The 15,386-nt window shown below is 44.7% G+C and overlaps 1 protein-coding gene across 4 annotated transcripts in view; it reads left to right on the top strand.

Moving 5' to 3' along the window:
- The first annotated feature begins 9,470 nt into the window (after window positions 1–9,470).
- Window positions 9,471–15,386, top strand: part of Armh4 (armadillo like helical domain containing 4) — a 133,844-nt gene continuing 127,928 nt past the window's right edge. The window contains exon 1 of one of the 4 annotated variants that reach the window (XM_063241531.1): window positions 9,471–9,720. Coding sequence is in view for 2 of the 4 variants with exons in the window: in XM_063241529.1 (XP_063097599.1) it covers window positions 10,959–10,985 (27 nt within the window). In the remaining 2 variants the exon portion in view is untranslated. Of the gene's footprint in view, window positions 9,721–9,945; window positions 10,042–10,849; window positions 10,986–15,386 lie in introns of those variants that run through there. The other 3 variants (XM_063241530.1, XM_063241529.1, XM_063241527.1) reach the window with 3 other exon arrangements.

Genomic DNA, 15,386 nt, shown 5'->3' with positions numbered 1-15,386 from the left:
GAGATTCAGGTTGGGCTGGGTTGGGTTAGCTGGAAAATAGAATGGTGGGGTGGGTCATAAACAAGGCTCTGTTCTACAAGAAGTGACTGTGGAACGTGAGCCAAAATAAATCCTGGTTCGTTAAGATGTTCCTCTCAGGTGGTTTATGACAGTGACAGAAAGCTAACTAACACAAGTTGGGTACAGTACAGCTCCTCGGTAAGCTGGGTGCCTAACACACAGCCAGACTGAATTCAGGGCTAAGCCCAGAAAGTGTGCCCAGGTGTAGAGGGCACATGAAGAAACCCAGGTGGGTAATCAATAAGGAGCCTTTTCCTGGAGGCAATAGCTAGTATAGCGTGTATCTAGATATACCCCCAAAGCCTGATATGGTCACATGTAGGGTTCTGCAGAGGTGGCTGGATTAAAAATATGTGATAACTAAATTAGTCCACTGAATGGTTGAGCATAGTTCTGGGTATAGGATGGTGTGAGTGGCACCACCCAAAAGGCTTGTGGCCTGGATGGGATAAAAAGAAAGGAAGGCTTTGCTGCTTCACCTGTGCCCCCGCCAGGCCTGCTTATCCTCTGTGATGCTCCTCTGCCATGCTGTCCTGCCTTGAGGCCAGCTGAATGGACTGAAACCCAGCTACAAGCTGTGAGCCAAAGAAACCTTCCTTCTTTAAATTGTAGGTGTCCCATATTGTGTCCCAGCAATGAGGACGGCATCCTCTGCTGGACAAAGAAGAGAGCTTTGGTGAGCGACTGCATCAGAGTGGAGCTCTGTGGCCCAGGCACAGGAGTGTCAATATAGATTATAGTGCTCAGTGGTGAAACTAGGTTTCTTGTTAAGCCACTGAGCATGTTTCTTATCATTTGAAATGTGATATTGTCACTGACAGCACCCCTGTATGGGAAAGAAAGAGTTCAGAATTACAAATCCAGAGACTTGGGCTTCTCCCTGCTTTTCCTGGCACTGGGCAGTCTCTCCCAGTTTCAAAGTGCCTCACTTGATAAATAAGGAAATTAGAGCAGATGTGAAACGTACTTTTGTAACTATAATGTGTCTTGAGATTCTTAAATTAGATCAGTGTTATTAAATGTCTGTGGTAGGCCAGACACTGAGAGATCCAAAGTAGTTTCATCAGTGTAAGCAATGTAATTGGTTCTAGTTAAGTGCATTTTCATAAAACACTAAATCATTTAAATAATGATATAATCTTAACATGAAAATGTGCTCCACTTATTTAAGAGTATTTCTGCTTGGGGGAAAAAAGTAATATTAATAGAAACCTGGTGAACATTGTCCAGACTTACTTAGTTAAATTCAAGAGTCTCATTGATTACTTTTTTTGGGCAAAATTCCAAGAAAATGCTATAGAACTATGCCCAAACTACCTCTCTAAAATATATATTCTCAGAAAAGTCTCTTGTATAACTACTTAAAATCTAAATATCAGAGTATGGTTAGGTCTACTTTTATGCTCAGAAAGTTTCTCAGAAAGTATCCGCCATCAACTCAGAAACTCCCTGATTCTATACGTGAAAATCAATACCTCATCAGCTGGGTCTGCACTCTGCTCAGACAGTACTGGTTATGGAATACGCAGTGGGTGTTGAAGAGCCTGCATGTAGTACAGTGCACTTATCTCGTTGAATTCTCACGACGATCCTAGTGCAGTGGTGGGAACCTGTGCACACCTGCTGCAGCAGGCTGTTTGTAGTATTGAAAGCTCCGAAAGGTTTGCCGCCACTGCAAAGGATCAGAATTTTTATTATTCGTACTCACAGGCTAACTGTGCTCCTGCTTCCTACGCAAAGCTTCTGCTTAGATTCTAGAATATTTGCTGTCTTGTCCAATGAAGACCAAGAACCTCTATACACAAGTTCTAAGCTAGTTTACAAGGCACAGTTGAAAGGCTCAGCTGAGCTCTACTGTTAGTGGGAGCCACTATGTACAAAGCTGCCGCACAGTGACTCTCTGGTCTGCAAATGAGCTTCTTTTGGGAGGGCTTCTCTTTACTCTCTCTCTATGTCGGTTTTGATCCATCCAGGGAACCTGTTAAGGATACTTAGCTTGGCACAAATGCCAGTCAGGAGAGGCGCCAGTCTGTGCCAGGATGATCCGCTTGTTTGGTGCTGTGTCCGGGAGCTGAAATGGCAGATGTCAGTTTCCTCACACGCTCTTCCAGGTGTGCCTGGCGTGCATCTTCCCTTTTTATAATGACACGAGTTGTACCAGATTGGGTTTCATTTTAGTCACCTCTTTAGAGACCTCTTCTCCAAATATAGTCCCATTGATGGAATTAGGCCATGAGCCTACACACTTTGTGGCACATGACTCAGCCCAGAACGCAGGCTTTCCTCTCCTGGCTTCTGGACGGTGGGGAGGCAGTGGAGCAGCTGATCAGGGAAGGGGCAGGCATTGACAGACCTGGAGGAACAACTTGGGGTAACAGTTTTCTCCCAACTGCTGAGGAAATGTTTCATTATTCTACTGAATAGAGTGACTATAATAGTTTGTAGGAACTAAAACTTTGCCCAGACCCAAATCTACTGGGATTTCCTCAGGGCAACAATATATATACTGGGTTGTTCCCCCAACTATACCCTCTCAACATTTCCTACCTCAAAGCTACTCCTGAGGAAGGTGAGATGGAGAGAGAGACAGAGAGAGAGAGAGAGACAGAGAGAGAGAGAGAGAGAGAGAGAGAGAGAGAGACAGAGAGACAGAGACAGAGACAGAGAGACAGAGAGAGAGGGGGGGGGGAGAGTCTCTCCGCTGTTCAGGCCAAGCATCTTTGCCCCTTTTCTCCAATCAGAAGCCCACCTCTTGGGTCTGGGGCTAGAAGAAGGAGAAAAAGAGGAAAGAAAACAGAGATGACCATCTTTTAAAAAAATTTTTTATTTTAAAGTGAGTAAAGCAGAACAGTAAAATGAAATAAAACAAAACAGTAATAGAACAGTAGGAGATCCACAATTGTTACTATATTGTATATTGTTATCCTCTAATTACCCAGACCCCTGGCCCAAGCCTGCAAAGTCAGTCAAACAAGATAAACGTCAGGTTGCTTCTCTGCTTCTGTTACTATCCCTCAGCCTGCGCCACGTCGGGTGCTCCTGGCAGGGTGCATGGCAGGAGGTGGAGGCTGCCTCCTTGCTGCTTCTCCCTGGCCATCAGGGCCTCCACAGCACACAGAGAGGCCACATGGCTTCCCCACGCTTCTCCCGGCCCCTGGGGCCTCCGCTGGCACACCGGGAGGCCGCACAGCTTCCTTGCGGCTCCTCCCCATCTGGCAGGTCTGCCACCCTTGATTTCCTTATTTTTGCTGAATCCCTGCATTATCACTCTCCATGGGCTTCAAGTCTCAGTTTGGATACTACCTGTCTCCAGGGGACCCATCTCTTTCCTTCTTTTCTTCATGTTGCCATAGTCCAGGTTCTGGACACCAACACTTGGAGAGGTTCTTTCTCTGCTGGGCCGTTTCCTGTGAGTCCGAGGTCACCACCTTTGTCTTTGTTACTTTGTCTGTGTGGCCCAAACCTTTGATATTCTCTAACTGTGCTCACTGACTCGGTATCTTCATTATCTACTTCAGATGTCCATGTCTGTCACATTTCTTCCTGCATGTCAGTGGGAGAGGGAGAGGAGGGGAGACCAACTGCTTATATTTGTGCCTTGGGCAAAAGAAAGGGCCTCTCAAACCGCTTCAGGATGAATAATGCATTACACTGTGTGGGATTTTGTTCTAGTCTTCAAGGCTGTCTCAAAAACAGTGGCTCAGAAGAGTAAAGGATCTGAAATTGAAAAGGATTGGGCCAAAGCTCTCAGGCCTGAATCCTTGAAACAAGGAACAATGTATATACTGAAGAAGACTTTATATTTTAAAGTAGCAATGTGAAGCTTAGGAAGTAAATAGAAGCATGAGAAGAGAATTTAAAGAAAAGAAAAGGGGGCTAACAAAGGAAAAGTTGTGTAGTTTTTTTCCCTTTAGGGGATGAACTGAAGAGAATATGATCTGAGTGAAAAGTGCTCATTTGTGTAAGACTGATCGCTGAGGACAATGTCATAAAATGAACATTAGCTGGCAATGGTAAGTGCTTTAAGTCTATTGCAAAGAGAGAACCAGAAGGGAAGCAAAACATGTCACCATGCCTGAAAACCACTTACAGAAAGCTTCTAAAAGTGAAATGGAAGAGACAGGGAAGAACATCACATCGCTAGTCCATTTATCTTTACTGGGAAGCTGTGGGGGAGGAATTCATTTGTTCTTTCGTGATGATGCCTCACACTTTAGACAGTCCAAAGGCAAATCATTCTCTCCATGTGAGATGTGCTTTCAATGCCCTGATTGTAAGGGAACTTCCCTCTCCTCCTTTGCTATTTTCGTAAACAAGTTAGGGAGGAATTGCTTGATTTTGCAGAGAACATCTTTTATGTCTAGTTTACATTGTAGGTCTTGAACAAAGAAAGCAAAACGTATTGCTCTAGCTATTTGAAAAGATTTGAGCCTCGATAGAGTTCTAGATTGAGCTTGAAATAGCCCCCCCCCCCGCTTTCTTTTTAAAATCTTAAACCCAGGATATTCCTTGTTCATACACAAACAGTTCCTGTTTAAATGAATATGAACTTTATAAAAAAAATCATAGATTTTGTGGTTAGAAAGGAGTCTGAAACCTCAACTGGCTTTGCTCTTTGCTTTGAGATGCATACAGGGACTGGCTTCTTTCCATAGGATGTAGAAATTAAATCCTGAGTCTCAGAGGCACTTACATTGGAGTCTATCTGAAGCTGGCCAGCTTCCCTTTATATTTCAACAAAACTGAGCTCAGCCTTCATAGTTGTAAAATGATGAGCAGCACAGTGCCACATGTTTATTTTGGTATGAGCTTATGGCTACAAGTAGTCCGCAAATAATATTTGGACAGCTGTTGTGTTAAGGCACTTTGGTAGGTATTAAAGGAGATGTGAGACTATTTCAAACACACCCTTAATCCAGAGATAGAGGTGCTGGTCTGAAGACAGCTATGTACACATGAACCAATTATGTTAACAATCAATTATGTTATCTGATAGGTCTTTTTAGTAGTATCATGAAAAAAGATGAAAAGCATCAGTTACACAAGAAGCATATAAGGAGATTTGATATGGGGTCTTACTGGTAATGTTTATAAACGCATAACTTCTTTTTAACTAGATTTAAACTGCCTGAGGAATGGAGTTCAGCTATATACCTTTGCATGCCTTACATATCTCCCACACAATAAAAACATGTGTGTACTGACAAGCCATAGAGCCAGGCTCAGTGCTGAAATACACGCCTGGTCCACACTCTGTGGCACACTGTCCATTGCTTAATGACAAGGAAATACAAAGCCATCAAACAGAGCTTGACCTGCAGAATTAATCAGAATTTACAGGGACAAGGAATTTGGCAGGAGGTTGAGTGCTACGTTGAAGGAAAGACTTTTATTTTTTTTTTGCACTGATTTTCATATTATCTTTAAATTTTGGTAAACCAATGTTCAAATTGTTGGCACAGCATTATTCTGAGTATAAACTACACTGTAGTAAATACTCTCTATTGGCCATATTCCCCTCTTTTCTTTTGCTATTAACATTCTACAAATCAAATATACTTGTATACCTTGAACTTGATGTTAATACTTGAATTTTATTTTTGTAAAAAGTAACATAGATACATTTGTTATACAATAATTTCATATCAGCAAATACATTTGGTAATCTCTTCCACGTCCGCAGTTATCCCTATAATTTCCTTGTTAAATAATAATGTTACATCAGACACTCAAAATGACTGAGATTCATTGTTAGAGGCCTACAACAGAAGGGAATGTGTGACCCTTTTTGCTATCTGTTGCAATGTTGGTGAACTTTCTCTGGCAAGAATGCTTTCTGGGATTTGATCTCTAGTTGTCTTGGTAAGGCCATCAAAAAAAAAACCAAAAAAACAAAAAAACAAAAAAAAAAACATTCTACCCTTAACAGAGATAGGGAAGAAGAAACGATCTTCTTTTGCAATACAAGTAATAGGTTTTGCGCCGTTATGTCAAGTGTCTCATACCTACCGTTTAGAATGAGAAAGCCAAAGTGAGCAGGAAGCAGCACAGGTCTGACATCTCGGTTACTGGGGGCTGACATGGATGGTTGTGAGTTCAAGGCCCGCATTGGTAATAGAGCAAGACTGTCTCACAAAGGAAAGCAAAACAACAAACAACAACCCAAAATATAAGAAATCTACCAGACACATTTATTCATGGTTGCACATAAAAAAGACAAAGATGGTTATAACACTTTCTCTGATAAAGTGAAAGGCAATTCATATCTCTAGTTATAAATGCCATTTTGAATATAGTTACTTTTTGATGACCAATTTGGTTGGAATTAAAGGTTCTGTTCTATGGTAGGCATCAGAACGTTGATGTTTAATTCTCTTTAAAAAAGATTTTTGCAAGGACATTCATGGCTGTAGAAGAAAGGACAAGGTTTCTTTTATGTAAATTCTGCCAGCTTGACTTCATCTTGAAAAGTTTCATTTAATGGCTACACCGTTTTAGAAATTTTGTTACACTGTGTCTGAGTTAGTAGTCCTTTCTTCTCTTATCTTGATTTTTTCAAGGCAACAGATAAAACTTCATTTATCCGAAAGTCCAGGGCCTAAATAAATCTAGTGCTTGGTAACAGAGAATTATGAAGAGTAGTTCCCTTTTTTCTCTTTTTTGGGATTTGGACCCAGAGTATTACTCACACTAGCCTCACATTTGCTCACATTAAGACACATTCTAGAGGTGAATCAAATGCATAAAATACTCCGCTTCTACAATTATAATAGGTTTTCTGGAGAAGAGCAAGAAGGTTTTTGTGTGTAAAGTTCATTATTCCAAATTCTTATTTAGGAAAGCCGTTTTATTATAGGATTTATTCTTTCTGCTTGTTTGCCAATAAATTGTATACCAAAGACATAATTTAGTACAAGATGACCAGTCAGTTTCACTGGCATTGAACTAGTTTAAGGTAGATCCTGTCAAGGGTTCTAAGGGGCTTGAATACAATGAAAAATCCTTCAAAATTAATAAAGTCAATCAAATCACCCAAACTAATTCTAACATTTCTGTGATTTCTATCTCCATCACCATAATCAGCTGCCTATGGATACTCAACGTGAGGAGAGAGGGTTCTTCATCCTATTTTACAGTCTGGGAATTCCAGCTTGCGGAAGCACCCAGGAAGTTGCCATTGGAGAGTCAGACTTGGCAGTTGTTGGGCTCAGAACCTCCACCATGCTAAAGAGCTTGCAGTCATAACCCGTCAGGAAGAACAGGAAAAGAAGGTGATCTTTCAAAAGACCTTGATACCTGATTTGCAAGCAACACTCTTTCCATGCAGCAGCTCGTGTCCTTCCACTGCTGGCCTCATGCTGGGGGTTTGGGGGGCTAAGAGGAGCAAGAAGATCCAACGAAGGCCTTTAAAAGTTGTAAAAAGCACTACATTGAAAAGGCATTGAAATATTGAAAGGGACTTGGGGAGATTCAGGTAAACAGCATTGCAAGATTTTCCCTCCTATGCCTCTTTTATTTATTTTATTTTATTGCCCCAGGTTCTGTGGATGATATAATTGTAACTGCAAACAGAACAGACCAAAACAAAAGCATCCTCAGCAAACAGTAGAGTGTTGGGGGAAGGCCTGTCAGGTACTTACAAAGTAGCTGGGTGAAGACAGCCCACTCAGGGCTTGGCCTAAGCCCTACACCAGCAACCCAATTTTTGCGGGGGTCAGATGTTGCTCTGCTCTGAGCAGACTCCCACAGTTTCACTCCCACGACCCAGAAAGACAGTCATATAAAGACTGAGTTGCCAGGCGAGCTCACTTCAGCAGAGGCCCGGGTCATGGACGTTCATGGGAAAGGAAAGTGCCAGGTTCTTGGCACAGGAGAGTCAGAACGAAAAGCCATGGACAGACTGTGAAGTATTTCAACACAATTTAGTGATAATTCCACTGTGCACCCCGACTCTGCAATACTCCAACATCTCCCTCTGGACAGCACTTGCACGGGCACTGTGCAGGCCTCACTCCAGACTGGCTATGCTGTTCTCCGCTACCATCTGGCCAATCCCTTTCTGACACAAAGGCTTTACCAATCAGGACCAAATGACAAGCTAATAGGGACAGGGTCAACAGGTAAGATGCAGAATCCAGTTAAATTTGAATTTCAGCATAAATGCGTCTCGCACGTTGAGCAGGACCTTGTTTTACCTATCTTAAATAAGTAGAGAAATGAATAAATAAAGGTTGGTGGAGTATATCCCATACAATATCTGGGTCATGCTTATGTTAAAAATTACATGTTGTTTATTTGAAATTAAAATTTAACCAGCTTCATTTTTATTTGCTAAATCTGGCCAGCCTCAAACTGCTTCTGGGAACTTCCTTTCCTGTTACATTAATTGGTAACAGTTTTGGGTGTTACAATGCTACACACACACACACACACACACACACACTATCTTGTTTTACTCATAAAAAATGAGTAACATTCGTCACGTGGGTTTACTGAGCTGACCCACAGCAAATAATTTTTCCTTGTCTATGATTTGTGTGTGTGTCATGGGCAAGGATTGGTCTTATTCTCTGCTGGTACCAACAGCAGCAGTTATGATAAGCTATGTTAACCAGAAGGGCTTAGAGAAGTACAAGCCATCTGGGGTGGGATCACTTTCCCGCACAGATGAAGGAATCCTGAAGTGGAGAAGGGTGATCTTGGATAGGACAATCTGAGCAGGAGGCAGATCTGAGCAGCAGCGGTGCCCTGCAGCTGGGACCTGCGTATTGTGTGGCCACTGGTTCTCTATGGAGAAGAGTAAACTGTCAGCATGGGACGCACAAGAGAGACAGAACATGTCAAAGAAATGAAGCGCTTCAATTTTGGTGGGCTGGCCCTATTAATGCCAGGGCGCTGGACTCCCTTCCTCCTGCCCTCTGTCCTATTCTGCTTGTCCTTCTGTTCCCTACATCACGTTGTTTTTACTAGTAGCTCTGTTTACCTGAGGGGACCCAATTTTGTGGCCTCGATGGGACCTTTTCGCACTAGGATATTGTATTTATGAGAGATGAGGCTTGACTTTCAAACTACTGACTTAGCATGTTAAAACCTAACTTGGCGAGGCTGGGTGTAACTGATCACGCGGTGGTGTCAGACCCAGCATCAGACCTGGTCGTAGTGCAGCACTGCATGACATTCCACACTGAACACGCATGGCCCAGTTTTTATGAATTCAGTCCCACTGCATTCAACAACTATTAGTTTCCTTTCCAGTATGGCAACGCTAATACACTCTTGGGTGCCAACTGCTCTTACTTAAGAATGTGTACAAATAACCACGCGAACCGCACTGACCACAGTGAGGAGCGCGCGGGAGGGTGGGGTTGCCGCGGAGTGGGCCTTGGATTCCTGACACCTCCTTGCGCTCACAGTTAGGAGAACGGAAAGTGTCCTTGAGAGACTCAGGACTGCAGGACACGGACGCCCAGCAGTCACACCGGCCCTAAAACCGTGCGGTCCTTGGCCTCAACTCTGCCCCCAGCGAGCGGGGATCACAGCCTTTTCTCTGGGGTTGCGGTGCAGGCTTAGCAGCCCCGCGCCCCGCAGCAGCGGAGGCTGGAGAGCGCCGTGCTGCAGGCGCCGGTTCAACTTCTCCACGAGGCCGCGGAGACCGTCCAGGCGAGCGTCCCCGCGGGGCCTGGCGTACGCACGGCCGCGCCGCCCACAGTCCCGCGCGGAGCAGCCCCAGCTCCGGCTGCGCTCGGGGCTCCACCGAGACCCGCGGGCGGGGGCCCGGGGCGCGGGGCGGCAGGGCAGGGCGTCTCGGGGGCGTGGGAGGAGGGGAAGGGGCGTCGCGTGCGGGCGCCCGCAGGCGGGGCGGGCGCCTCCCGCCGGCCAATCCCGGGCCGCGGCCGCGGAGGAGCTCGGGCGCGGCGGTGCGGGCTGGCGGTGCGGGGCGCGCGGCTGCGGTCCCCGGCGCTGCTCGGCGGAGGGCGCCAGGTGAGGGCTGGGCGCGGGGCGCGGGGCGCGGGGCGCAGCGGCCCTGGGGCGGGCGGGCGGGCGGGCGGGTGGCCGGCCGGCGGTCGGGGCGCGGGGCACGCCGGCCTCAGCCCGCCTCGGCTGTGCGCTCCGGCCGCGGGCCTTTGTGCTGGCGGGGCCGCCGGGCTGGCCGCTTTTGTGTGGCTTTTCTTTCTTCCTCGCCCTCTCGCCTTCTCGTTCCCTCCCTCCGGGGCGCTGAGTTGCGCCCTGCTACTTTGCAGGACGCGGACAGTCGCGCTGGAGGGTGCTTCTTGGAAAGGCCACCTGGCCGGAGAGGGACTGCGGGCGGGGTTTGGAGGAGGTGAGCTGTGCGGGACCCCGGGCCGAGGCGGCCCCCGCGTCGCCCGCGCGCCCTGCTCGCTGCCCAGCCGATCTGTGCGGGCTCCTAACCTGTGGCGCCCTGGCTAGGGAGGGGTCGGCGAGACGCAAGACCCACAAGAGTTTGGGGTTCTCAAGGATGAAAAGTCCTTACTTTTCCAAGCCTACCCAAGGATCTGCCGGCATCCTGGCACCTAACCCCAGGGCAGAACCGATTTGAAGAGAACACACAAGGCTGCTTAAAAGCGCTTGCTTTTATCTGGGCAAGTTTTAATTTGAAACTTAAGGGGGAGGGAGAAGTGATCCCCAAAACTATCCGTAGAGCTCAAAGAGTCTTTGAGGAAGAAAATTGTGGTCAGCACCCCCCTCCCCACTTTTTTTTTCTTTGATCACGAGCTAAGCTGTGAGGCTCCCAGGGGCCCCCTTCAGCCAAGCATCTTTGGTACACAGGTTCTGCACACTTGGCTGCAAAGCCGCCCTTGCCGGGTCAAGTGTCACAGACAGAATTCGTCTCTGTTCACCTAGTAGAGATTGAAGAGTGTTCTGACGTGTTCTCATGAATGAAGTGGAGCTTCTTGGGTTTGACAGTAAGGAACCAACCACTTATCACTAGACTAGATACTGATTTGCCTTTTTTATTCAGGAGTCCCAGGGCTCACTAAGCCCAAGGTAGCCTCGGCAACAAGGCCAATTAAAGAGCTGTGGATTGTCTTTGTTTTCATGTGAGGCTTCTTTATATTCCTGATGTTTCCCGATTACCGTGTCACAGTTTGGCATTATAGAGACGTTTTGATATTAAATGTAAGATCAAAATGAAGATGGATTTATCTTTCTGGAAAAAAATTTCACTCTGACAGTGTATATTATTTATTAAATGTTGGCCTGAGAAGTAGTGTATGTCATTGCATTTTTTTTTTTTTTTTTTTTTTTGGTACTGGGGATCGAACTTATGACCTCATGCTTACCAGGCAGGCACCTATGCCGCTGAGCTAAATCCCTGGCCCAGGCATTGTGTTTTTGTTAGTTGAATTTTATTTACTCGCACATAAGGACGCTGGAGTAATCTCTGCAAGATTAAAAACTCATTCTCTAATTAAAATGTGTGCATCAATCCTGTTTTTCCCTATTGCGTTTTGTTGGTGATTGTAAGAAAAGTGTATGAGACTAGTCTCAGCTTCCCTGTATCTGGTGCTTAGAGAGCTTGCTGAGCAGATGAGGTTTGTGAGCCCCAAAGGACAGAAATGAAGTGTCAGAATGAGTCATGGGGAAGAGCTTGCTGGTGAGTAGACAACCACTTGTGATCAAGCCTGGGCAGGACAGGAGTCTGCAGACAGTGAGGACGCAGGTCGCCTCATCTGTGAAAGCTGGGATGGGAGCTCTGTGATGGTACCTAGGGGAAATGGGAATTCTGTTTGTGACCTGTGTGATGGGTGCCTTCCATTGCTTGCATTTCTGCAATTCGAGGGACTTGTCAGCTTCACACTTACATGTCATATATAGTGCTTGTAACATGCATTTTTAAGCTCCTTTCATGTTTGTTGTCATTTTTGTCTCTTCACCCTTCAAAGAAAACAGGGTGAACATTAATATTGTTAGTATTTAGTATGAGCACTGTTAGCGCTGTTTTGTCATAAAGAAACTGAACTTTAGTCATTTGCCAATGTTTGAGCTTGAACTTGAAGTCCATTTTAAAATCTTCAAGTCCAGCTTTTTTCTGCCAGGGATAGGATGACATGCTTGGGGTGATAAATGCAGGTACCTTCATTTGTTTGCATCATCAGATTGTTGAGACTGAAGCTTGTTGGGTTCAGTGTGTAGCAGTGAGCTGTGGCCTGCAGGGAGGGGGAAAGGGGAAAGCACTTTGCTGGTAGTTTCCAGAGTAGGCATCTTGGCCCTGGCCTCTTCATCCTCATTCCTGTCAGGAGGAGCTGCTTTTCTGGGGGACCATACTTTTCTTTTTTAAATGTGGTTACTTGGTTCTCCTTCCTTCCACTGTGATGGAACACACTGCTGGAAAGATCATCTGTCATCCCTGCCATTTAATTTATAGTGCAGGATGGCTGCAGCCCAGATCTTAGAGCCAATATAACAGACCAGTGACAGTTGTCAATGGCACAGTGAATCAAGAGTGTGGTACTTTAATGCCGTGTGCTGCCGCTGGGCTAATAAGGTCAGAGTCTTGATAAACTCAGCTTTGCACAAATGAAATAGTATTGACAAGGAGAGCCTGAAGGATTAAAAAGAAAGACAAGATAAGACAAAGACAAATGGATCATTGAGGAGCCAGAAAAGCACAAAATGGAAAGATTATTAAGGCACCAGTCAGGAAGGAGCAGTGTCCTTTCCTCTTATCAATCAAAGCATCACTAATTGGATTTTAAAAGTTGAGGTGGTAATTCGGAAGCAAGTTGAGCTCTTGAGACTTATTACTTGTAACTTAACCTGTGTGTGTATATGTGTGAAATAAACTCTGAAACCTAAAATATAGCAGAATAAGAATACACAAGTTAGTGCTGTTATTAAAACAACACATCGAATAACCAGAATTGGCCAGATGCTGGGCAAAATAAACAATTAGATAAGGATAGATCATGAAATGTCATTGATAATTTTCTAGTACAAAAGAGAAACTCACGACATTATTTTTCTTGTTATTAATGATCATTTATATTCACTTCATGCCAGCAAGTATTTATTGACTACCTCTCTCGTTAGATATAAGATGAACAAAGGAAGCAGACCAGTGTTTATGTGGGAGAATCCTAATCTTGTACCAAGTTGATGAGACTTGACAAACATGACGATTTGTGCTAGAGGAGCTGGAACAAGGGTGGGATGCTAATGTGTCTGTCATTTTTTATGGCAGCTGTTACTGGGGACCTGGGTTTTGATATCTGGGACAGGGAAGAAGAGGAGGTGTTGGGGTACTGGGGTGCTATGGCAACACTTAATAGCCTAAAATGAGCGTGGCAAGTGTCTGTGCACTTGGCTCTGATACCATGGAGTTCGCATTATATATGTGGGGTTCGGCAGCTTTCTGTTTGGGGTGATACGTGATGGTGTATTTTGGAAGTAGAGAGTTTGTGGTGTCAGAAGCAGTGTGTTTGCTTTTTGTGACCTGAATAAAGACATGACTTAAACACTTTAAAGGAGAAAAGGGTTGTTTTGGCTCATAGTTTTGGAGGTTTAGTTCACAGTCATTGGCTGCTCCTGGTAGAAGCATCATGGTGGAAGGGCATGGTAGGGTAAAGCTGCTCACTTTGTGGCAGCTGGGAAGCAGAGAGAAAAGGAGACCCCAGGGACAAGGCGTATCCTTCACAGGCATGCCACCAATGACCTGCTTCCTCTAATTGCCTTCCCCCACCGTAATTCATTCAGCTGTGAATTTACCAGTGGATTAATCCACTATTCGGGTACCACTCCCACAATCTCCTCACCTTTCCTGAAGCCACACCTTTGAACATATGAGCCTTTTGGAGGCCAGTGTTTGCTCCAAACTATCATAAGCAGGAACCTTGAAGTTTGACAAGATGAAAAGATCAAAAACGGATACTGTCACTCAGGCAAGTTGATTATTCTCTGTAAGCCTGGGGACAGTGGTAGTGTCTGCCATATTAGGTTGTCGTGAGGATTGAAAAGTTCTGCAAGGCAAGCTACAACATGGGACAGAGAGCAGTTTCTAAGTGGTAGCCTTTTTTTTTTCTTCTGTTTTTGTGTTTTTGAGACAGGGTCTCACTATACAGTTCAGGCTGGCCTTGGACTCATTTTGTAGCACAGGCTGGTCTTGAACTGGCAAGGATTCTCCTGCCTCAGCCTTCCGAATGCTGGCTTTACAGGAATGCAGCATCTCACCTGGCCGCGGAAGCCATTTTTGGTTGCTTCTTGTCATTGTTACCCTTAAGCATAAACCATCTGGATTGTATCAACTGGATTAAAGAGGAGTGAGTGTGTACAAGGATGGCCAACTAAGTGGCAATTAAAATAATGACAATCCAGTGAAGAGGCCTGAGGGACAATTCCAGGAGAGAGTGTAAGGGAAGACTTTATACAAGTTGTGAATCAAGACTATAAAAGAAGAGTTCATGGTGACACCTCAGCTTAGATGAAGAAGATGGTTGACAACCAAATAAATTCTGGGCTTTAAAAGACGATGAAAGACCTGGAACTTGAAGCCACCTATCTACTAGTTTATCTGGGTTGCAGTTGTGTTTGCTGCCACCATTCCTACAAGCTGTCTTTTCTCCTCCTTTTAAGTTCAAGGGTTGCTTTGAATCATGGGTACAAGGAACATATGGTCTCAGTATACAGACTAGAAAAGGCTCACCTCCACTGACTTTTCAGAAGACAGTGAATCTGAAAATAGATGTCTTTTTTTCTCCACCCACACCAGCTATTTACAGCAGTTGCATGTATCAGGAGAGAGGAAAACAGGCAAATTTTCACCAGTTTCTATTCTTAGGGTAATGCTCATTTTCTCTCTACATTTTGCATGAAACTCAGTTTACCTTGGAGATAGCTTTGTCATGATGAAAATGTTTCATCACGCTGGTTTCCCTTTTGAGTCTTCATTTTGGTAGCACCCTAAAACAGCAGTATTAAATTTAATGGGAAAAGTGTTAACTAAGTGTTTAGAAAATTGGATTTTTAAGTCTAAGGCTTTTTTTAAAAAAAAATGTTGTCTTTCATTTGTCTTTGGAACTTGAACATTTCTGGACTTGGAAAAGACACAGATTCTGGGCTGTGTGTGTTTAAGATTGTCAAAGATAATGCTTGACAGGACAGCTTATCTACCTGCTGGTGGCAGAAATGTAAATTGTACAGGGGACTGCCAAGCCATTAGGGCACCTTGATAGCACATGATAGCCCAAGTGCTGCTGACTTGCTCTGAAAGGGATGCTTTTTAAACTGCTCAAAGCTAATGTCCATTATCTGTTAAACATTGAGCTAGAGTTTATCTGAATTAATTTGCACTGACAGATCAAGTGAAA

The sequence above is a fragment of the Cavia porcellus genome, unplaced genomic scaffold, assembly GCF_034190915.1.
Source record: "Cavia porcellus strain 051 isolate PalLab524CR breed Dunkin Hartley unplaced genomic scaffold, mCavPor4.1 scaffold_31, whole genome shotgun sequence".
Taxonomy (NCBI): Eukaryota; Metazoa; Chordata; class Mammalia; order Rodentia; family Caviidae; genus Cavia; species Cavia porcellus.
The sequence above is the reverse complement of the archived record's forward strand: the minus strand, read 5'-3'. Positions and strand labels throughout refer to the sequence as shown.